The 22,891-nt window shown below is 42.0% G+C and overlaps 1 protein-coding gene across 1 annotated transcript in view; it reads left to right on the top strand.

Annotated features, from left to right (window-relative positions):
* The first annotated feature begins 9,344 nt into the window (after positions 1-9,344).
* Positions 9,345-22,891, top strand: part of IQGAP1 (IQ motif containing GTPase activating protein 1) — a 123,261-nt gene continuing 109,714 nt past the window's right edge. Inside the window, exons 1-2 of the mRNA XM_043985750.1 lie at positions 9,345-9,487; positions 11,288-11,387. Coding sequence (XP_043841685.1) covers positions 9,433-9,487; positions 11,288-11,387 — 155 coding nt within the window. The 5' untranslated portion in view covers positions 9,345-9,432. The remainder of the gene's footprint in view (positions 9,488-11,287; positions 11,388-22,891) is intronic.

Here is a 22,891-nt window from a genome sequence, read left to right as displayed (position 1 = left end):
GGGAGAGGAGGCTTACTATCTTGTCACCAATAACAACTGCTGACCAATAGCAACCAATAAGCAGATAATCTCCAGAGCCTCAGAAATAACAGTACATTCAGACCACCGATTCTGCCACCAGCTCAGCCCCTGCAGCCATTATCCAGGAGAGCAAACCTTGTGGTGATGTGACTTGTCAACTTTCTCTTCAGGTGGCCACAGCCCTGCCTTCTTAGCAGACACAAACACTAAAGTACTGGATAAGAAAGTTCTCTCCACCAAAGTCCTTGGCTCTGACAAATTGTGCAATGTCAGAAACATATAATTAATCAATGGAAATGACATGGAAGAAGATGCAGTCCCATCTGTTTTATTATTACTATTCTTATTTTTTTTTGGCAGGGCAATGAGGGTTAAGTGACTTGCCCAGGGTCACACAGCTAGTGTCAAGGGTTTGATGCTGGATTTGAAGTCGGGTCCTCCTGAATCCAGGGCCAGTGCTTTATCCACTGCACCACCTAGCTGTCCCAGTCCTATCCGTTTTACTTTTGTCCAATGAGCCTTCTCTCTTACTTGCAGCAGGAACCTCCTATGTGTGTCTTCTCGTTAGAATGTGTGATCCTGGAGGGTAGGCATTGTCTTGCTTTTCTATTTGAATCTCCAAAGCTTAGTACAGTGCTTCATACGTAGTAAATCAAAGCTTGATAAATGCTTTTTCTTTTTTTATGCATAGGTAGGTATACCATGTTTTTTTTTTTTAATACATCTCTTTAGTTTGCATCCTACTAGGAGAAATACCATCACACTGCCTTAGTGTTACAGCAGCATTTCTCATGTATTATTGGTAAATGGAGTCCAACAGATATTTAAAAAAAAAAAGCTAGGCAAAGAATAAAAAGAAAGGCTTAATAATCACTTTATGGTATAAAAAATCTACTTAAGGCTCTCAAAGTTTTTGTATAGACTGAAAACACTACGGAGTGAGGATGTATTTGTCTATAGTGTTAATAAATGCTTTTTCATTCATTCATTCGTTTATTCGTTTGTTCATTCCTCTTATGTCATCACTTAGCAATTTCTCTTCCAATGAGATCCCCTTTATCTATCTGTCTATATCACCCCGTTCAATCCTCATTGTGGTCATCTACCAGGTTATCACCCTTTGCTCAAGTATCTAGTCTTTGTCTTTTCTCTTACCCCAACTCTTGTCCTTATCCTTTGTGACTTTGACACACATGTCTCTTTATCAACCTCTTCACCTTCAATGACCTCTATCTTTACTCTGCCTAGTCTACTTATACCTTTTACCTCACTAGAATAGCTAACATTTATATAGGATTTAAAGTTTGCAAGGAGCTTTACATATGTTATCTGCGCAGTACTCCACACTTGATGAGCACAATCTCCTGTCAATGTCCTTCTATTTTTACCTTTGTCTCACTCCTGGGGCTATTTGTCTTTACCAATGACTTCCAGTCTTTCCATCCATCCCTGTTTTTCTACTTCATTGACCCCACCCCCATCCCCAAATCTGTGGTTTCACTTTCCTCCCTTCATAATCTTGACCCTGGACTCTAGCCAAACTAACCTATTTGCTATACTCTGAACTCAATATTTCATCTCGCACCTTTGTACAGCCTTTCCCCTCTGCTTGGGATGTACTCTCTCTTTACCGCCATCTCTTAGAATGCCATGATTCCTTAGCATGTAAAATCCTTGAAGAGAGACTTTAATTTTTGACTTTTGTGTTTTCGGTTTTTGGTTTTTGGTGAGGCAACTGGGGTTAAGTGACTTGCCTAGGGTCACACAGCTAGTAAGTGTTAAGTATCTGAGGCCGGATTTGAACTTAGCTGATTCAGTTTTTGACTTTGTATCTTCAGTAGCTAGCGTAGTGTCTTGCCCATAGTAGGTGCTTATACATCTTTGTTCAATGGAAATAACTTGACCTTGCTCAACATCTTCTTTGATCTCTGATCAGACTCTAGCACAAACCTTCTTCACTCAGGAAGGTTCTTTTCTAGGGCCCCAATGATTGCTTTAAATCAGTAGCACACATGATCTCCTTCCTCTTATGGGTTCTATTGTGTTTTTACTGTCAGGAAACAAATTGTTTCCACCATATCTGGCAGAACCCTTTGCACTACTGTCAATCTTCAAACTTCTGCAGAGCTAACAATGCTCTGGGGAACACTTGTGGACTTGAAGGAAGTCAAAGAGTGGCTCCGGAAGCAGGGTGGAGTTGGCAGCTCTATGTTCTCATGGTGCTATGAGTGCCTTCAGATCCTTTGCCAGATGATCAGAAGGTTTTTCCAAGGATTCTCACTTGTTTTAAACATTTTTTAGTCTAGACTTGAGATTTCATCAACTCCAGATGTAGGAATTCTCTCCACTGATACATGTCAACAACTTCTCTGTAGCATAGTCTTTGGGAGCTGCTTCAGGGACTGAGAGGTTGAGTCATTTGGCCCAAGGGACATAGTGTCACTATGTGTCACAGATATGATCTGAATCCAGGTCTTCCTAATTCCAAGGCTGTTCCTTTCTCATTGCACTACACTTTCTCATTTGGCCAAATAGGAATTATTATTATTTTTTTTAATTGGAGGCAATTGGGGGTTAGGTGACTTGCCCAGAGTCACAGACACAGCTAGTAAGTCTGTGTTCAGATTTGTACTCACGTCATCTTGACTTCAGGGCTGGTGCTCTAACTACTGTGCTACCAAGCGTCCCCCAAATAGGGATTCTTAGTGGAGTTCAACTGAAATGATTTCCTACAGCTCTGGCAAGTGCAGTTTTTGTTATGAGATGGGGTACCACCTGGGCTTAGGGGAAAAAACCCTTATTGCATAGCATAGAGGGATTTCTCCAGGAATCTTTTGACATTGCTCCCCTTTCAGTTTGAAGTGGCCATTCTCTTGATTTGCCAGCTTGCATAGGGCAAGGGACCATGGTGAGCGGCTAGTACTGTCCAGACTCTGAATCATGACTTGATATGGAATATGCCTACCTTGGTTGATCAGTTTTTGAAGGGATTAGCTACAGCTATCTGCAATAGATTAGCCTGAGTGGAAGTATAATTCTTAGGCTGCTTTCTTTCATGTTTTTTCTTTTTCTTTTCTTTTCTTTTTTTTTTTTTCAGGGCAATGAGGGTTAAGTGACTTGCCCAGGGTCACACAGCTAGTGTCAAGTGTCTGAGGCTGGAGAACTCAGGTTCTCCTGAATCCAGGGCCGGTGCTTTATCCACTGCGCCACCTAGCTGCCCAGCTTCTTTCTTTCATCTAGCAAGATGGCTAAATTGGGATGGTTGCCACTACTTGCATTATAGGCCTATCCACCTGTCAGTAGTAGTTCACCTTGTGATAGAGGAGCATATTCTATATTTGACCACTGACTGGTGCCACTGGCCACTAACCTGATCCCATTCAAATGGAAGGGTTAGAAGCTGTATAAGTTCCATGTTCATCCTGGTAGTTAAGGCTCTTCACTCTGTTGAAGGGAACTTCCAAGCTCTCTATGGTCCTGACCTCCTATTCTCCAGCTCTGCCTTCTTTGAATAACCCTATCAACTTATCCCAGTCTAGAGGATCTAGTCAGTTCATAGCTCCTATCCTACTGGCAATGCCATGCCTCTTCCCTGAACTTGCTCTATTTTACTAGTAATGTATACTTGTCCTTTTTTTTTTTTTTTTTTTACAGGGTGATGAGGGTTAAGTGACTTGCTCAGGGTCACACAGCTAGTAAGTGTCAAGTGTCTGAGGCTGGATTTGAACTCAGGTCCTCCTGAATCCAAGGCCAGTGCTTTATCCACTGTGCCACCTAGCTGCCCATGTATACTTGTCAAAATGAAGTTGCCCTAGAAATGAACAAAACAGACTTGGATACTACCTATAATGTTCTGCATTTAGTTCATAGCTTACAAATAACAGTTGTGGGCAAGGACAGGCCAGGTTTAGTGGAAATTTCTCTCTACTTCACTTGTCATCTTGCTTCCTCCATCCCCCAACTATTTTTGACTTAGACCCTTTTAGTTCAAGTTTCAGGGAGTGGCCAAGAGTGTAACATCCTCTCTGCCTCCTTCAGTTGGTAGCCAAACTTGATATCTCCTTTCTCTTTCTCTGATCCTACATTTACAAAGTGGGGTGTCTGAGGAGTGAGGGTTCAGGGGACTCTGGGTTGAGCTCACTAAGACACTGGATACCACAAAGGTCTGAATCCTTCCACTGATTAGTATAAGTGCCTTTCTAGACATGGGAAGAGAGGCTCACTATAGCACATCCCACCTAATCGTCCCCATCTTAATCAATCTTCCTATTCTATCCCATGGACTATATGTTCTAGACCTTCAGAATGAAACTATTATGCTTCTGGGTATTATGAATCCCAAATTTAGTGCATTTAGGAGATTGGGTAAACTTTATGGATTCAATTCTTTCTCAATGAGAACAAATGTCTCCATGACCCTGCACCTACCCAGTGGTACTTAAAACAACTATTAGGTGGCTACTTTAGCCTAGATCTGTGACCCAAGAGGCCAAGCCCCATTAGGTTTGATTAGAGTAGGGAAGCATTATGAAAATGCTTTTCTTTCCAGTAGTTCTGACAAGTTATTGGCTAGCATTGCATGGTCCAACAACTGATTATTGCTACCTAAGTGTCCAACAGACTTCTGATATAATAATAATAATTATTCAATGTCAGCTGGTGGCACAATGGATAGAGTGCTGGGCCTGGAGTCAGGAAGACTAATTTTCCGGAGTTCAAATCTGACCTCAGATATGTACTAGCTATGTGACCCTGGGTAACTCACTTAACCCTGTTTGCCAGTTTCCTCATCTGTAAAATGAGCTGGAGAATCAAATAGTAAACCACTCCATTATCTCTGCTAAGAAAATGACAAGTGGGAACTATGTCCAAAGGGCTACAAAATTGTGCATACCTTTTACTTATCATCTCAAGGAAGGGGGAAGTGAGGGAAGGAGGGAGAAAATTTGGAACTCAAAATTTTAAAAATGAATGTTAAGAATTGAATTTACATGTAATTGGAGGGAAAAATAAAATGTTATCCAAAAAAAGACATCTCCCTCCCTCCAAAAAAAGGAAATCCTCCAATGGGGTCACAAAGAATTGAACACAACTGAACAACAACAAATTCGATCAGGCATTCAAAACATGCCTGGATTCCTCTTGCACTCATATGTACCATAGTCACTGCAATTGGCTAATACCTGGGCAAGTTAGGGGCTGCCAAAGCCGATTTGTGAAGTATTTTATGAACAGACAAAGCTGGATATAAGTGGAATATCAGCTGCCATCTTACCCCTGGAGAGCAGTCAGAGGGATCATGTATGATTATAAGCCTGCTACCTCTGTTCAGGGCCCACTCAAATATGTATTACTTTGCTTTAATTTGTGTGTGTGTGTGTGTGTGTGTGTGTGTGAGAGAGAGGCAATTGGGGTTAAGTGACTTGCCCAGGGTCACACAGCTAGTAAGTGTAAAGTGTCTGAAGTCAGATTTGAACCCAGGTCCTCCTGAATCCAGGGCTGGCACTCTATCCACTGCGCCACCTAGCTGCCCCTGCTTTAATTTTTTCTTTCTTTCTTTTTTCTTTTTTGATTTTTTTTTATTGTTTTCTTCCCCCCCCCCGCTTTAATTTTTAAAAATACTCTGAATGATAGGTAAAATGAGCATTTCCATACACATATAACAGTTGAACAGAGTAAGAAGATGGTACATGAAACTGAAGATCTTTATTTTCTGCAGCTTGCTTTTTTCTTTTAAAGTATATAATAAATTTAACCTTTAGCTTTCAAAGCTGTCCTGCTTTTCTGTGGTTCTTTTCTGGCCTTCAATTCTGTTCTCCTTTCTGTATTTTTTTTAAATTGCTTTCATGAGCCTCTTTTCTTTTCCCTAACCTATCTCTATGCATTTTTGCTCTCCCACCCTTAACCCCTCCCAGTGGAGAAAAAAAAAAGAAAGAAAAAAACCAGCCCTTGTTATAAATATTCATAATCAAAACAGAATAAATTCCACGTCTTACTTTTCTTTTTTTAAAGTAATAAACATTTTTATTTATGGTTTTGGGTTCCAATTTTTATCCCTCCTTCCTCCCTCCCCTGCCTCCTCCTTGAGGCAGTAAGCACTCAGAAACAGGTTTTCATGTCTTACTTTTCAAAAGTACATAGATAGGGGCAGCTAGGTGGCACAGTGGATAGAGCACCGGCCCTGGAGTCAGGAGTACCTGAGTTCAAATCCAGCCTCAGACACTTGACACTTACTGGCTGTGTGACCCTGGGCAAGTCACTTAACCCCAATTGCCTCACTAAAAAAAAACAAAACAAAAGTATGTAGATAATGTTGTAATTGAAAATACAAATTAATTTAGAAGTTACTGAATTCATAATCACTTTTGTCAAGTATTTCCTCAATCAATTCATGCTCATAATTCAACAACTATAAAGGGGGTTGAGCACAATTCAGATCATTTTTTTGATGTTAAAAAGGACCTAAACTAAACATTTGTTGTTGCTGGTCCTTGTTCTGGAAGAGGCACATTGGGAGGTGATGTCATGACTTGCACTGAATTGGATTTAAGTGAGAAGGGCTGTGCAAAGTCACCAGCCTCACTCTCTCCTCCAGAGCCATCTGGGTCCAGTAGCAATCTATATACCAGGATGATTGGAGATGGCTCCAGATGTTTAAGGCAATTGGGATTAAGTGACTTGACCAGGATGACACAGCTAGTAGTGTCAAGTGTCTGAGGCTGGATTTTAAACTCAGGTGCTTCTGATTTCAGGGCTAGTGCTCTATCCACTGTACCACCTAGCTCACCCAGGGGTGTGCTGGTAAATATTTTATCAACTAGCTCCCTAAGGTAAAAAAGGCACCCAAAAATACCTTTGAGCCCAATTAATTAATTAAAGTCCAACAAATAAATTAATTAATTAGATTTTTTTAATGAGGCAATTGGGGTCAAGTGACTTGCCCAGGGTCACACAGCTAGTAAGTGTTAAGTGTCTGAGGCCAGATCTGAACTCAGGCACTCCTGACTCTAGGGCCGGTGCTCTATCCACTTCGCCATCTAGCTGCCCCAATTAATTAGATTTTTAAAAAAAATCACTTTCTTCAGTCTAGATAGTTCACAAAACAATAAAACAGGACTTGATTTGTAGCCTTTGCTAGTTTTCCGAGGTGTAAATGCTCACAACAAACATTACTGGCTCCAGGATGTCCCTGGACCATCAGGACCTCCTGGCTGTTAAGACTTGTCAGGCTCTTTCCCACTCTGAATCCCATCATCCAGGGTTTTTAACCTTTTTGTGTAACACGGCCCTCTTTTACTGCCTGGTAAAACTTAGATGGAGCCCATCTCAGAATAAGAGATTTATATAATTGAAGGAAATATTAAATTTTCATTAGTGGTAAGTGAAAATAAAGATGTAATGTTTTTCCCATCCAAGTTCACAGGACCCCCTGAAATCTATCCACAGGTACCTATATTATGACACTAAAATTAATATATTACCATATATCATTTATTACTGTTAAATATATATATATATAATAACATATAATTTCAGTTCAATTATTTTTTCAGTTGAGTCATGACCCCATTTGGGGTTTTCTTGGCAAAGATACTCGAGTGCTTTGCCATTTCTTTCTCCACCTCCTTTTATAGACAAGGAAACTGAGGCAAATGGGGTTGAGTGACTTGTCTGGGGTCACACAGTCTGAGGCTAGATTTGAATTCAGGAAGATGAGTCTTCCAGACTCCAGGCCTAGCACTGCATCTACTAGATCACCTAGGCTGATAATATATAATGTCCTAGTATAATCCTATAATCCTGATTCTTTTAGAGGGGGTGATGAGTTTTGTCATCAGATTATAAAATAGCTGGCATTTATATAGTGTTGAACCACTATATAATAGCGTTTATAAAGCAAAGTGTTTTACCTATACAGTGTCCCAAAAGTCTTAGTGTAGTGTTTTGGGTTTTTTTTTTTATTAGTGAGGCAGTTGGGGTTAAGTGACTTGCCCAGGGTCACACAGCTAGTAAGTATTAAGTGTCTGAGGCCAAATTTGAACTCAGGTACTCCTGACTCCAGGGCCGGTGCTCTATCCACTGCGCCATCTAGCTGTCCCTTAGTGTAGTTTTAAACTTTAATAAATAACTTAATAAACTTTAATAATAAAGACTTCTGGGATACCCTATATCATCTCATTTGATGACTGATCTAGCGCTAGAAGGGACCTTACAAAGTCATACAGTCCAACCATTTCATTTTAAAAGAGAAGAAAACCCAAACCAAGAGAGGCTAGCTAAGTGGGGCAGTGAATAGTGTTGGGTCCCTGACGTGAAGCCCGGAGGAAGACCTAAGTTCAAATTCTTACTCTGACCCTTATTAACTGGGTGACCCTGGGCAAGTCTCTTAACTTCGCTCAGACTCAGTTTCCTCCTCTGTAAAAACGGGGATGATAATGATACCTTACCCCATGGGAATGCTGGTGTGGTTCAAATAAGCTATTGTATTGTGTGATGATGATGGGGATGGTGACGAGTGATATGAGGATGAAGACGTGATGGAGCAAGGCTGGGACCCAGAGTGGTACTACAGAAGCAGGTGTAGGCTTAAACTAAGGAGCCCCTTCCCAGCCTCTCCCGAACCCCTTCCCACAGGTGGGATGGGACTTCGCAGTGCGGGCTGGAGGACCACGGGTCTTGCACGAAGCCTCCGCAGAAGGGATCCCCGATGCGGGGAGAGGCCTCTGGTAAGTGTTTAACAACTGGCTCTCCGGGGGAAAAGTAGGGAGGACACGCTTTTAAGTTTCTTCTGCATTACGGAACGCTCTGTGGAGCGCCCGGGCGCCTCGTAGGCGCTTAATAAACGCCGGTACCCTTCCCCGTTAGTAACATTTTCTCCATCACCATCCACAAAACAAGAAATTAAGCCCCGATCAGTGGCTTTGCGGCGGCCCCCCCTTTCAATTTAACTACGGGTTACCCATAGCGCCACATCCCCGGCCCCGACCCGAGTGGGCGCAGGCGCTGGGTGCGCGAGCCCGGGAGGCCGCGCCCGAAGCATCGCGAAGTGGGGATGAGAGGGCAAGAGCAGAGAGCATACGTAGCCCGGGGAACACGCGGACGGGGCCAAGCAAGTTTGGGATGGCTCAGCCGCCGTAGGGAGTGCCCCTGCACCGGCTCGACCCAGGCGGCTCTCCTGCCCCGGGAGGGCAGGAGTGGGCGGGGCGAGGCTGCGGACCCCGCCCCCTCCTCTGTCTCCGCCTCCTCCTTCTTCCCCCTACGGCTGCGGGTTCGGGGCGGGGCCGCGGGCACGGGCACGGTCACACCCAGCGCGCCTCCGCCGCTGTCGCTCCCCCTGCCGCGCCCGGGAAACGTTACGCCGCCTCCCTCTTCCCTCAGAGGCTTCGCCGCGCACATCTCGCTCCTGCAGCCATGTCCGCCGCGGACGAAGTCGACGGGCTGGGCGTGGTCCGGCCACACTATGGCTGTGAGTCCGGGGGTCGGGCGGGGGTAGGGGGGCGAGCCCAGCGCGGCCCGGCCCCTTCGCGCTCCGGCCGGCCGCAGGGCCGCCGGGCAGGACGGGCAAAGGCGAAGGCGGCTGCGGCTCCGGCTCCTCCTGGGGCCGCACCGCGCCGACCCGGAAGGGCAGGGCGCCCGTTGTCCGGGCCCCGGGCCCCGGCCCCCTCCCCATTCGGCTCCGGGCCGCAGGCCCCACCCCGGGAGGGGCCCGTCCTGACACTTCCGTCTGTCAGACGAGGCGAGGCCGGCCGGCCCGTGGGGAGTGGGGGGCGTGGGTGGGGAGGGCTTCCAGCCCCTCGGGAGAGGGCACGCCTGCGCCCACCCCGTAAGGCTTGACCACCTCTCTGCCCCAGCGCCCCGACCTCCCGGGGAAGAAACTGAGGCCCGGGAGACCGAGAGCGGCTTAGCCAAGGTCACCCGTCTAATGGCAGTTCCGATCCCCCTGCCCCAGGCTCGGCTGCCCTCCTTCCCAGCTCCCAGACCGGGGCTTGGGGACCCCGGAAAGGCCCCAGGGATTTGGGCGCTGAACTCTTCATCACATCGTCCTTGATGGCTTGTATAAGAGCGGGGGGTCCACGAACTCATTTTTTAGACCATCTTGCTAAGTGTTTCGATAAACTTCTTTCCCTTGTAAGCTCGTGTATTTTATACATTTACGGTGTTTCGCGAAGGGTGCCCGTAGGCCTCCCCAGCTGCCTCATCCCCAAAAGAATTCCCTCGTTAGGAGCAATGAGAACTGATGGGAGGCACGTTTAGGTGAATTCAAAAGACCTGGGCATCTTGGCCTGGTGAGAAGAATCTGGCACTAGTGGAATCAAGAGACCCAGGGTTCTAGCCCCACTGCTGCCCGCTGTGGGACCCTGGGCAAGTCACCTGTTTCCTATTTTTTCTAAAACGAGAGAATTGGAGCAATTGATCTCTAGATCACGAGTTAGCGATATTCTGTGGAAGAGATTTCTCTGTATTCTTTAGGAAAAATAGAATATTATTGATTTCTCTTTACATTACTTGTGTTTCCTAGTGTGTCCCATCTCTCCCTCAGAGAGCCATCACTTAAAGAATACCAAAGCCAGGGGAAAAAAAAAAACAGTTCAGCAAAACTTAGCCAATATATCAAGAGTCTTGTTATTCCGAACCATAGTTTTCCCTTCCATCCCCTTTTTTGCAAAAGGAGAGAGGTTGAGAGATGCCTTCTCAAAGCTCTCTTGCATCTAAGCTTGATTGTAAAATGTACTGGGCCTTTGAGGAGTATAGTTTTCTTTTCACCAGGGTATTGAAAGTAACCAAGTGGAGGGGGAAAGAAGGAACTTGCTTCCTTATTCAATCTGTCAAGTAATTCTGCTCTCCTAGGGTTTTGCGCATTATTACAAATGTTCTGTAAGTGAAAAAAGAGACCTTACCTAGTTCCCTTTTTTTTTTTTGAAAGAGGCCATCCCTTTTGATGATGTAGAAGTTTTAGTTTCAAGTTATGCACTGGAAATAAGGTTTTTATATACTATGCTGATTTGGATAAAAGTCCATCAACACCGGTAAAATGCAAAGTCAACCCTATGCCTGTGTTACTATATTTTGACAAAAATGATAAAAATAATATAGGTGGGGCCCAAAGTTCACATGAATAAGGTCATTATATTATACCTGGCAACACTTGTTGCTAAGGGGAGTGGGGAAGTTACCAAGCTGAGGCAGGGCCAGCTGATCTGCCTTTCTTACATCTCTTTTGAAAGCTGCAGAGTTCCATATTTATATAACTTCTTTTATTTTCTAGCTGTCTTGGATAATGAAAGGCTCACTGCAGAGGAGATGGATGAGAGGAGACGTCAGAATGTGGCTTATGAGTACCTTTGTCACCTAGAGGAAGCAAAGAGGTAAGGAAAAGGTGCCTGGCAATAAATTGGGACAAGGAACTTGGTTTGTTGTGAACTTCTCTTTGGTATGTGTGCCTGGGGTTGGCTAGGTTGGTAGTGGGGGGAATAAGCTTAGATTTAGTTGAAGGAATCTCACAGATCATTTAGTTCAGGCTCCCCCCTCTTATAGGACATCTCTCTAACTAGTTAGGGTTTGAATTAGGGCTATATTCTCCTCCCTCTGAGATCTGTGCTTTTCAATGCTTAACCATCCTTTATTCCCTTTAGAATATTTTCTTTTACCCATTCCACCCAGTTATTTTTCTTTAATGTCATAAGTACAGTGATTCTTTTTTTCATTTGGGAAGAATATTTTTCATTATTGGAACCATTAGGTTATCAGCCATTCTGATTTAAATTACGCAACTTCACATGATAATATGAGTGATCGGTTAGAATTATTCCCCTCATCATAGTTCTCCAAATAATACCAGAGTTCTTCATTTGCAAATACCTTAGAACATTTTCTTTTCGATCAGGTCTTAGACTTCTGTCAGGTTTTGGACTTCTAGCATAAGAGGTGTCCCTTTTTCTATGAAGTCTCTCTTGTACATGGTTCTCCAGGGGTTTACTCTTTTAAAATTGAGCTATTTCCAATGTTTCCTACCACTTACGTGTAAGTGATCATCTTATCTTGGAAGGTTTCACTACTTATGAACAAATAGTCTTTTGTGCATAAATCCATCCATTCACTAAGGATATATTAAGTGCCCACTATTTGCAGGGCACAGGGGATACAAAGATAGATTATTAATTTAGAACCTCTTTCAGACTTATAATTGAAGTCAGGAAGGATAGCTGCACAAATAATTGTTTTAAGGGAAAGTGAGGTAAATTCACAGTGCTGTGAGAAATTTGAGGAGAATGAAATCACCTTTACTTCAGTGGATATGGACTTGGTGAAGGAAAGCTTCACTGTGGAGGTAGCAGCTGAATTGGGCATTGAAGAGAGGGATTTCAGAACATAAAAATGGCCTAGGGCAGGGCTTCTTAAACTTTTCCCACTCATGACCCCTTTTTACTAGAGAAATTTTTACACAGCCCTGGGGTATATAGGTATATAAAATGGGTATACATAGCTTTTTGCTGTTGCCAAATTATTTGTGATTCCCACATACAGTTACTTGACCCTTTATGGGGTCGTGACCTACAGTCTAAGAAGCTTTGATCTGGGGAATCTGTTTGGAGCTTAGGGGAAAGCATGACTAAAGGCATGAAGACTGGAGGTGGCAAGAGAAGAATGGAGAATAGTCTTGTTTGGTTGGGATGAGGAGAGAGGCTGGATGGGCAGGTTGGACTCAGATTGTGAAAGTACTTGATCAGGATTGTAGACTTCATTCTGTAAGCAAGGGAAAACTATTTAAGGTTTTTGAGTAGAGGAGTAAAATGAACAGAGCTGGGCTTTCCCAATTAGTGATGTCATCACAGTTGTATTCTTGGGAGGGAATTCCAGGTAGACCTGCTAGCCAGCACCAAGGACAGGGTTTTTCCTCATTCTGCCTTGGTTGTCCAGTCCATGCCCAGAACTAGGAACTGCTTTGTGAGACACTGAGTTTTGCAGACCTGAGAAGAGGAGGTCTCTCTAGGACTGATTATTGGAGAGCCTGTGGTCTCCATGTGTTCTGTCTTCTTGACTGACTCTATATTAACATCTGAAAATCTTCAAGTTGAAATTTATAAGACAGCTTACAATGGTGGTCATTCAAGCAACATTTAAAACAGGCTCCATGAAAATAATATAGTTAAGTTACTTAAATATTGAAGTCTGTGATACCGTGAAGGTATGGGTTAGATAAACTGATTTTTTCTTCAATTTCTATACTATCAGAAGTGGTGAGTGTTCCATAATATTTAAAATAGATGTTTCTTTATACAGTGGGGAGAAAATGACACAAGTATAGACTTAACAAGCTAGAAGGGACCTGTGAGGTAATCTAACTCACAGTCTCTTAATTTTATACATGAGAAAATTGAGGGCCAGAGAGATGAAGGACTTATCCAAGAAAACTTTTAAGTTAATGATACAATTGGCATTAGGATGCAGGCTGAAAACACAGCCAGGCCCAGAAGCAGTTGGATAAGTTCATCTATTCTTTGTATTTAAGAAGCCTTGGTACAACCTTCTAAACTTTTAGGCTAGTGTTACTGAGAGACACTGCTGTCTTCTCCCCTGAAAACATACCTTGGTGTCCTGCCTGGTCAAAGCCAATATTGATTGCTCTTACCTGCAATAGGTTGTGTCATGAAAGCTCCAAGCTCATTTTCTGTAGAAACAATGTTTTTAATAATTATGGTTGTTAGGGGCAGCTAGATGGCGCAGTGGATAAGCACCGGCCCTGCATTCAGGAGTACCTGAGTTCAAATTCGGCCTCAGACACTTACTAGCTGTGTGACCCTGGGCAAATCACTTAACTCCAATTACCTCACCAAAAAAAAAAAAAAAAAAAAATAAAATAATTATGGTTGTTAAAAGTTATGCCACTTTTCATGGTTACAAGGCGTTTCACAGTTATCTTAATATGATATGAGGGAAGCTGAACACATACCATTATGCCCATTTTACAGATGAAGAAGCTGAGGCTTTAAGGAAGTATGTGACCTACCCACGGTCACATAGCTGAAAGCCAGTGTTTGGACCCTCAGGTAGTTTTCAGTGGACAGTCATAAAGAATTTTATTTGTTGCAATACTAGCAATTCTTCTACTAAAGGCTTACTTCCTTGCCTCATCATGGCTGGAAGTGACCCTGGGTTTTCAGAGGCAAAGCCAATGAGGTACAAGCTTTGGTAGATCCTACCAGTCTGGAAAGGGTTTTAATGTGGATCTAGTGACAGACTGTCATCTATAGATATGTAGTGGTGGGAGGTACCTTGGAGAAAGTGGGGAAACTGAGGCCTAAAGAGGTAAAGTGATTTGTTCAAGTGTCAAACTCTTAAAACAAGGGTTCAGACAAGACCTTTTCACTCCACATTCATTCCCCTCAAATTTAATTTAAAATTTATGGCTTTTTCCACAAGAAGGCTTATATGACCTGATACAGAGTGAAGTAAACAGAACTAGGTATAGCAAAACCCAAAACAAATGAAACTGAGTTCTTGTAATTATAATGACCAGGCAGAAGAGAAAATGTTCTTCCTTCCCTCTTTCTCTCCCTCCCTTCCTCTCTCCCTTCTTTACTTTCTTCTTTCTTTCCAGAGATGGTGGACAGTGAGGGTGGCACAGTGCTTTGTTGTCAGACTGTTAATGTGTTGTTTAGTTTTACTGTACTATTTTTTCTCTTTTCTCTTCTTTGTTACAAAGGATACCTCATTTTTGGGGGGAGGGGAAAATTATATCTTCTGAGATAAGGGTGTTATAAAGACAAAAGCTATCAAAAATTAAAAGTTTAAACATTTTTTCTTATAATGGAGAGACATTGCTACACCTCTCTTATGCATAGCAGCAGTGATCATTTATTTTGTAAATGGGACAAAGAAAAGGAGAGATTTTTACTGGAGTAACTGAGGAAGAGAGAGGGAAGAAAGGATTTGGGCTGTATGGGGTGTGTATGTGTGTGTGTGAGAGAGAGAGAGGGAGAGGGAGACAGGGAGAGAGAGAAAGATATATATATATATATATATATATATACATACATACATACACACACACACACACACACGCACACACACACATGAGCCTGTGTGATACTCTTGTCAGAGAGAGAGGAAAAGGTCATATGTTTCATCTACTTGAGGGAGAAGGAAGGAGGAGATGTTGGGTTATGTAGTTCCCATAAATTAGTCATGAGGTGACACAGGCAACCCAGGGCAGCTTGATGACTCTCTGGAGTAGCATTGAAGTGGGTGAGGGTAAAGAGGTGGACTGTATTTAATAGGCTTTTGGATATATGGCAGGTTAACATCCCATATATAACATACCTGTCCTAGGTTTGGCCTAGAATTGTATGACGTTTCTTGTTCACTGACTGATAAGGCCCAGACACGTAACAAGGAATTGGATTTGTATTTCTTTGAAAATCTACACTGTTGACCCTTCCATCTCTGGCATGCTGTGATTCTTTGAGATAAGGATACAAATGTGTTTATCAGAACTCTTGTTGAGAGTATTCAGTTTTTCCTTGTAGAGTTTTACCATCTTCTGTGTTTGATTCCTTCTCTGTAGTCGAGTGTTTCTTGGGTATTGGTATGTCATACAGTTTGGTGTTGTTCTTGTAGTCTGACCCTTGACAGATTCCTACTTGTTTCAAGTTGAGGCTGCTTCCTGAACTCCCCAACAGGAAGTGTTTGTGCCAGATAGAGTTGGTAGGCAAAGTGAGACTGGCTGGAGGTGACTCATATGACGGTTGGTGTTGGTTTATTTTGAGTCTTTGTTGCTTAGAAACCATATCTGTAGCTGGTTTGCAGGGTTGTGCCACTTGGAAGAGGGCAGCATAAAGCTTTTACCAGGCCAAATCAGGGCCCTTCCACCGTGGCTTCTGCTCTGTAAAAGCCCCTCTGTTAGTGTTAATCTGTGGTTTTGCAGATTGCAAATGAAGGAAACTTTTGAAAACTTAAATGAAGAATTAGGTTAGTGGGGTTTTTTTTGAAGAAGAAAAGTTAATTTTCTTAACTTTGGAGCTCACTGTACTTTTATTAATACCAAAAGCTGGTGATAATTTGCCTTGTGCTATTTGACAGTAGTCTAACTTACTAAAATACTTGCACATTTTATCTCTGATTTATATTACCAATACGAAGCAAAAAGTAATGACCTATTTGCACGACTATAGAATATGCACATTTGCATCTTGCCTTCAAAGCCAGCAAATTGCTGTATGGTTTTGTTGATTTTGTCCACAAGGCTATACTGTTGAAATGAAGACATGAGCATTTTAGAGTTTTGTGTTAAAAAGCCCATGTAACACACTTTGCTCAGCCTCTTTTTGCAGAGCTGATTAATTTCCTCCAGGTTAAGCTCTTTCTAACTTGATGATAACTGAAACTTTTATATGTTAGAGGTTTTCAATGTGCTTTCTTTATACAGGGTGTCATTTGAGATTCACACCAGCTCTGTGAGGGAGGCCCTACATTTATTCCCTCAATTTTACAGAGGAGGAAGCAGCCATTCAAGAACTAAGTGACTTGAATAAATGTTGACTGACAAGGCTTGTTTTGTTGAGGGTGGGATTGGGAGTTAGGCCTTTCTGACTCTCAGCTGGGTCCCCTAGCCATTTCACTGCACTGCTTATGAGTTCTTAAATGGTATTGCTGGGGAACTGGCTTTGAAGGAATGAGTCCTACCCTCTTCTTGTTACCTAGCTTTATTTAGCCATTCATCAAAACTCCCCCAATTCTACCAGGTCTTTGAGCCTTTTCCTAGCAAACCCTACCCACAAAGCTGTTTTCTTTCTCCTTGTTCCTTTTGTACTTACTCATACCATATGATCCCTTGTCTTGGAGTTGGAATGTACCTTAAGAATTGACTTCCCGGCCTAATAGAGTGACCTTGCCTCCATTTTAGGGCGTAGAGATGCCAGGTGTCCTGCTTAGTTCATACGGCTATAGTTTGGAGTCGTGGAGAGGGTATTGAAATGCAGAGTTTTTCTTTATTTCCATGATATTATGCCTTCAATATTCTTTCCCTGATGTTGTACTCATTTTGTGCTTGTTTTTTCCTCTCATTTGTCAGAAAGGGCCTTTGGTATCCTGAGTTAAATTTTCTTGTGGGCACTGATCATGTTTCCTCTTTTTTATGCCCTAAAGTGCCTCACAGTGCTGACCATAAACAAAACACAAAGGTGCTCAATTAAAACTTAATATATTGTTCAGCTTTATAGTATGTTTTTATAGTACTTTCTGATTTACTGGTAAAAATTTGTGGGAAATGGTGGCTATAGGAACTCTAAAACAAAGACCACTTGTCTTTGTTTTATGTAAGATTTTGAAATACTCAGTGCCATGCATTACAGAATACAGAATGAGAGTTGGAAGGGACTTTAGAGGCCATCTTATCCCTGAACAAGAACTCTCTCTTGGGTCAGACCCATCAAGTAGTTAGCCAGCATTTTTACCAATAGCTTTTTTTCTCTTCCCCCTTTTTTTTTGTGAGGCAATTAGGGTTAAGTGACTTGCCCAGTCACACAGCTAGCAAGTGTTAAGTGTCTGAGGCCAGATTTGAACTCAGGTCCTCCTGACTCCAGGGCCAGTGCTCTATCCACTGCGCCACCTGGCTGCCCCGTTATCCAGCATTTTCTTGAAAACCTCCTAATACATCCTAAGGCGACCCATTCCCTTTTGGACAGGTCTAATGACTAGGAGATTTTTCATTACATCAAGCACGTGTTGGCCTCTTTGGTCACAGAGGAATAATGGTAGAAGTAACAATCAGAACGTGTCTAAACCCTTTTGGGCATGAATGCAGTTCAGATGCTTGAAGACAGCTATTGTGTATTCCCTGAATCTTCTCATTTCCAGTTCCCAAGCTGGTTCTCAGATGTATTTGAAGGGTTAATTTCCTTTCCAACCTCACTCCTGTTCAACGAATATATCTCTGAAAGTGGCTGGAGTAGTTGCTTTTGCTGTGGCAGAGAAGAGGGGTGTCTAATTGTGTTTCATCAGAATAGTCTGGGGTTTTTTTGGCTCCTCTCTCTTCTCCAGAGAAAGATACTTCCCCAGCTTCTTGTTCTTTGTTAACTGGTGACCTCATACAGACGGGAGTGGCAATTTGGATGGGAAACTGTTGGATCATGTGGCAAAGAACTATATTTTGGGGGCTGTGGGTGGAGGAAAAGCCTTGTCTAAAGGCCTCTATTTCTCCTTCACTCTGAATACCTTCCTGTTGAGTCACTGGAAAGAGTAACTAAAAGCAGGAGTGATGGAGAAAGGCAGCTGCCAACCAAGGGTTTGGCTTTTGCCTGTGGCAGATGTTTGGGTCCTGAGAAAGCTCTAGTTCTTTCACAAGAATCATGGAGCTTGATGTAGAGGAAGTTGATGCTAGTGTGATGATACGTACTTGTTCTTAAGGTAAGGACAGTTGTCAGTAACTCTTTTAGAGGTCATTAACTTTGTTGAAGTAAAAGGCCTCCTACCAAGTTCTATATGGGAAACAACTAAGTAATAAAAGAAGGGCTTGGGGGAAAAATTAGAGAAGAAAGATGGAAAAGAGAAAAAACACATGGTATGTTAACTTGAAAGATGGAAAAATGATGTTAAAATTGAAATCCACATATTAAACTGATCAATATACATAGCTGTTACATACAAAGACCTAAAGGACACTTGAAATAGACCCTGTAAGCTGTTGCACAGGCTGCTGTGAGGAAAACATTTTACAAATCTTAACACACTGCTTCCATTTGAATAATTATAATTTCTTCAAAAAGGAGTTTGACTGGGCAGCTAGGTAGCGCAGTGGATAAAGCACCGGCTCTGGATTCAGGAAAACCTGAGTTTAAATCCGACCTCAGACACCTGACACTTACTAGCTGTGTGACCCTGGGCAAGTCACCTCATTGCCCCCCCCACCCCCCCAAAAAAATTGAGTTTGGCCCTTTGGTTTTTAGGTATCAGGGAAGGGTTCTTAAGGCCTCTGTTTCTACCTGGTAGCAGAAGGAGAGCTGAGCTGGGGGGTGGGAGTCCTGGGTTTGAATCCTGCATTACTGTAACCATAGGCAAGTCTCTGCATCTCCTTGAATATAAGTTTCCCTGTCTGCAAACTGAGGATTATAGTATTTGCACTTTCTCTTAGGTTCATTGTGAGTAAAGTGTTTTGTAAACTTTAAAGTGCTCTTTGAGAACTATTGGTTCTCTGTGTTGAGCTTGGAGAATTTCTTGCAGGACAAGCAGGCTGTCATTTTTGAAACTGTTTTCGAAACATACTGCTTAACTATTCCTTAGTGACATTAGTTGGAGTTTTCCAGGCTCTTCTTAACCTATTGAAGGATGATATATGAGACAAGGGGTTCCTAATGTTTGGCAGAGTTGGCATCAAGGAGGCAGCCGTGTTTATACTGAACAGATCTTGGCAGGCTTTTGCTAGGCATACTGTAAGGAGAATGATAGTTACTGCTTTTCTTAAAGGAGAGTCAGGGCTGGAGCTTTGAAAACAATGTAGTTTGCTGTATAACAGAGAAATGGATTGGGGGGAACTTTCCTTTTCTTTCCTGGAGTTGAGGGGTGGCCTGTTGTTGGGTACATTAGGATGAGGAACAGATACTTTCACCCTCACTTCTTATTTATCCACTTTGTTGATTATATGTAGTCTCTGTTCTCCCACAACTGAGTCTTCAGGTTAATTGACCAGGTCCTCAAGGAAACTGGCCAGAGAGTGCTTAAGTTCATAAATGATTTTGAATAATCTTTTATTCTTGGATTACCGAGTTTCTTCTCTCCTTTAGTGTAGATCATGGAGAGTTGACTCTGAATTCGGATGCTTTTTCTGACCTTAAACTGAAGTACTTTCTTGAGAGTGAAGTTCAGTCATGCTTCTTTTGCGAAAGTACATTATTGTGCTTTTTAGGGGGCAGTTGATTTTGCCAGTTTGCCTTCTGCTTCCCGTGAGAGATTTGATAATCAAGAAATAAATCATTGAGCACCTGCTAATACTCATCATTATGTTAGGGCTCTGAGTGATAGAGTTTGAGGTGTGTTTTTTTCCAAAGTTTTTTAGGAGACAAGCCTTATAAGAAGTAGGAAGAGAACAAGAAATGAGATAACCAGGTGTTAAATTGTATAGTAAACATTAATTCACTATGAGTTTAGAGGAGAGAAAAATCGAGGTGCGATTAGGAAGTTGATGAGGGGAGCAGTGTTAGCAATAACACAGAGATGGTAATGAATGTGAACCACATCTGGGGTGAAAGAGACTTGTTAAGAGAAAAAAGAGCCGAGGACCCAGGACTGTGCCTTCGAGGTTGGCCTTGTTTTGGAGGAGGAAGCAGAGGAGGAGCTAACAGAGCAGGCAGAGAGCATTGATAGAAGTAGGAAGAAAGCAATATTAGTGCAGTATGATGAAAGTTGTATATAAGGAGTGCTTCAAGAAGGAAGAGGTCAAGTGTGAGATGCCACAGAGATATCCAGGAAGATCAGAACTGATGAAAGGAAGTCATTTAGTGCTGCTTCACTAGATGAAAGCCAGGTTGGAGGAGTTGAAGTAGGAATGGAAAGTGAGGCAATGAAAGCTTCAGTTAGAGAAATTTCTCACTGAAGGGGAGAAGAGAAATGAAGTGGTGATTACAAGCAGCAGCAAAGCCACAAATGTTTAAGGTGGAAGGCACCTTAGTGTATTTAAATATGAAGGGAAGGAGCCACTAGAGATAGAAGATAATAGAGAGAAGGGAGGTCCTAATGAAAGAAGGTATGAAGAGTTCCAGATTTCACATAAATTAGAGCACAAATGTAATGTTTATGGAACGTTGAGTATAATAGAGATGCATTATAAATAAGACACACAGTGTTCCTGTGGTCAGGAGGCTTTTATTCAGAGGCAGATCTAAAGCAGGCACACACAAGCTGTAAAGCAGAAGGTGGTGTGATAGGAGGGCATGACTTTGATAGAGATGCATGAGGAGTATGAGAGAAGCCAGTATAGAGGACAGTGTGTATGAGCAAAAAAGTATTAAATAAAAGTGATGCAAACCTTAAGTAGCTTTATAAATGGTGCTATTACCGTCATCTTTATCATCATCATCTGTTCTGGAAAGCAGTCTTGGCTGGATCACAGGGCGTGTGAAGGGAAGTAATGGGAGATGAGACCTTCCAGATAAGGTAGGTTGGGACTGACTGTGAATGTTAGGCTAACAAACGTAGAATTATTTCTGTAAGTAGTGGAGAACCTTGGAAAGCTTTTGAGGAAAGAGGTGGTATAATCAGCGTTGTATTTTATTCAGTTAGATTACTCTGGTAGGGTCTAGGGTGTTTTGTAGGGAGAAGAAACTCGAGGGAGGAAGACCAGTTAGGAGAATATTCAGATGAGCAAATGAGGCCCTAGATTAAAGTAGCAGTGAGAATGACAAGAAGGGGAGAGATGTCAGACAAAAAAGGCCTGAGAAAAGGCCATTGGATTTGTCTTGGGAGTTTGAATGCAAGGCGAAGAGGTGAGAAATGTAGGAGGTAGATTTGGTAACGAAAGGAAGGGGAAACTAACGTGACGTAAAAGGAAGTTTTGTTTTAGGATGTGGGAAACGTGAAAATGTTTGTGGCATCCCTTTATCTGCTCTGCAAAAGTTTATTCAAGTGCTCTGGTGAGGCAGAGGCAAAGTAGTAGGAGCCTGGAGAAAAGTTAAATGGTCTGAAAGAGAAGAAAACTGATAGTAATCTGTTTACAAAGCACTTTCTTCATAACAACCCTGTGAAGTAGGTAATGCAAATATTATTATCCCTGTCTTACAGATGGGGAAACTTCTAGACAGAGAGGGTTAATAATTTGCTCATAGTCACACAACTAGTAATTATTTTTTATCTAATTCTTCTCAATCACATGCACATAAAAATTTTAAACATGTTTTTTAAAAAAATTTTGAGTTCAAAATTCTTTCCCTTCTTTTTTTCCCTCCTCCCTTCTTGAGAAGGTAAGCAGTTCAAAATTGATTATACATGTATAGTCATGCAAACCAATTCAATATTAGCCATATTGTAAAGGAAAACAGACCAAAAAATCAATAAAGTAAAAAAAAAGTGCTTCAATCTGTTTTCATATGCCTTCAGTTCTTTTTCTGTAGGTGGAAACTATTTTTTGTCATAAGTCTTTTGAAACTCTTGTGTATTGCTGAGGATAGATAATTCATTCACAGTTGATCATGGAACAGTGTTGCTGTTACAGTGTACAATGTTCTCACAGTTTTGCTCATTTCACTTTGCCATAGGTTCATGTAAGTCTTCCAAGGTTTTTCTGAAAACATCCTGCTTGTCATTTCTCACAGTATGGCAGTATTCCATCGTAATCACATACCACAGTTCCTTCAGCCATTCCCCAATAATGGGCATCCCCTCAATTTCCAAAAAGAAAAAAAGAGCTACTATAAATATTTTTGTACATATGGTTCTTTTTCCTTTTTCTTTAATATCTTTGAGGTATAGATCCAACAGTGAATGGTATTTCTGCACCAAAAGGTATATATGGTTTGTGAGATTTAAAATTGGATACTAGTTTAATGCTCTTGTATCCAATTTTAAATCTCACAGTTTTAAAGGCCTTTGGGCATAGTTCCAAATTGCTCTCCAGAGTGATTGGATCAGTTCACAACCCCACCAACAGTGCATTAATGCCTCTGTTTTTCCACATACCCTCCAACATTTTTCATTTTCCTTTTTTGTCTTATTAACCATCCTGATAGGTATGATTCAGAGCATTTTTTCATACGATTATAGACAGCTTTGATTTTTTTTATCTGAAAACTATTCATATTCTTTGACCATTTATGAGTTGGGGAATGACTCATATTCTTACAAATTTGACTCAGTTCTCTATATATTTGAGAAACGAGGCCTT

Source organism: Dromiciops gliroides, chromosome 2 (genome assembly GCF_019393635.1).
Source record: "Dromiciops gliroides isolate mDroGli1 chromosome 2, mDroGli1.pri, whole genome shotgun sequence".
NCBI classification, from domain to species: domain Eukaryota; kingdom Metazoa; phylum Chordata; class Mammalia; order Microbiotheria; family Microbiotheriidae; genus Dromiciops; species Dromiciops gliroides.
This window is presented reverse-complemented; position numbering and strand designations above follow the sequence as displayed.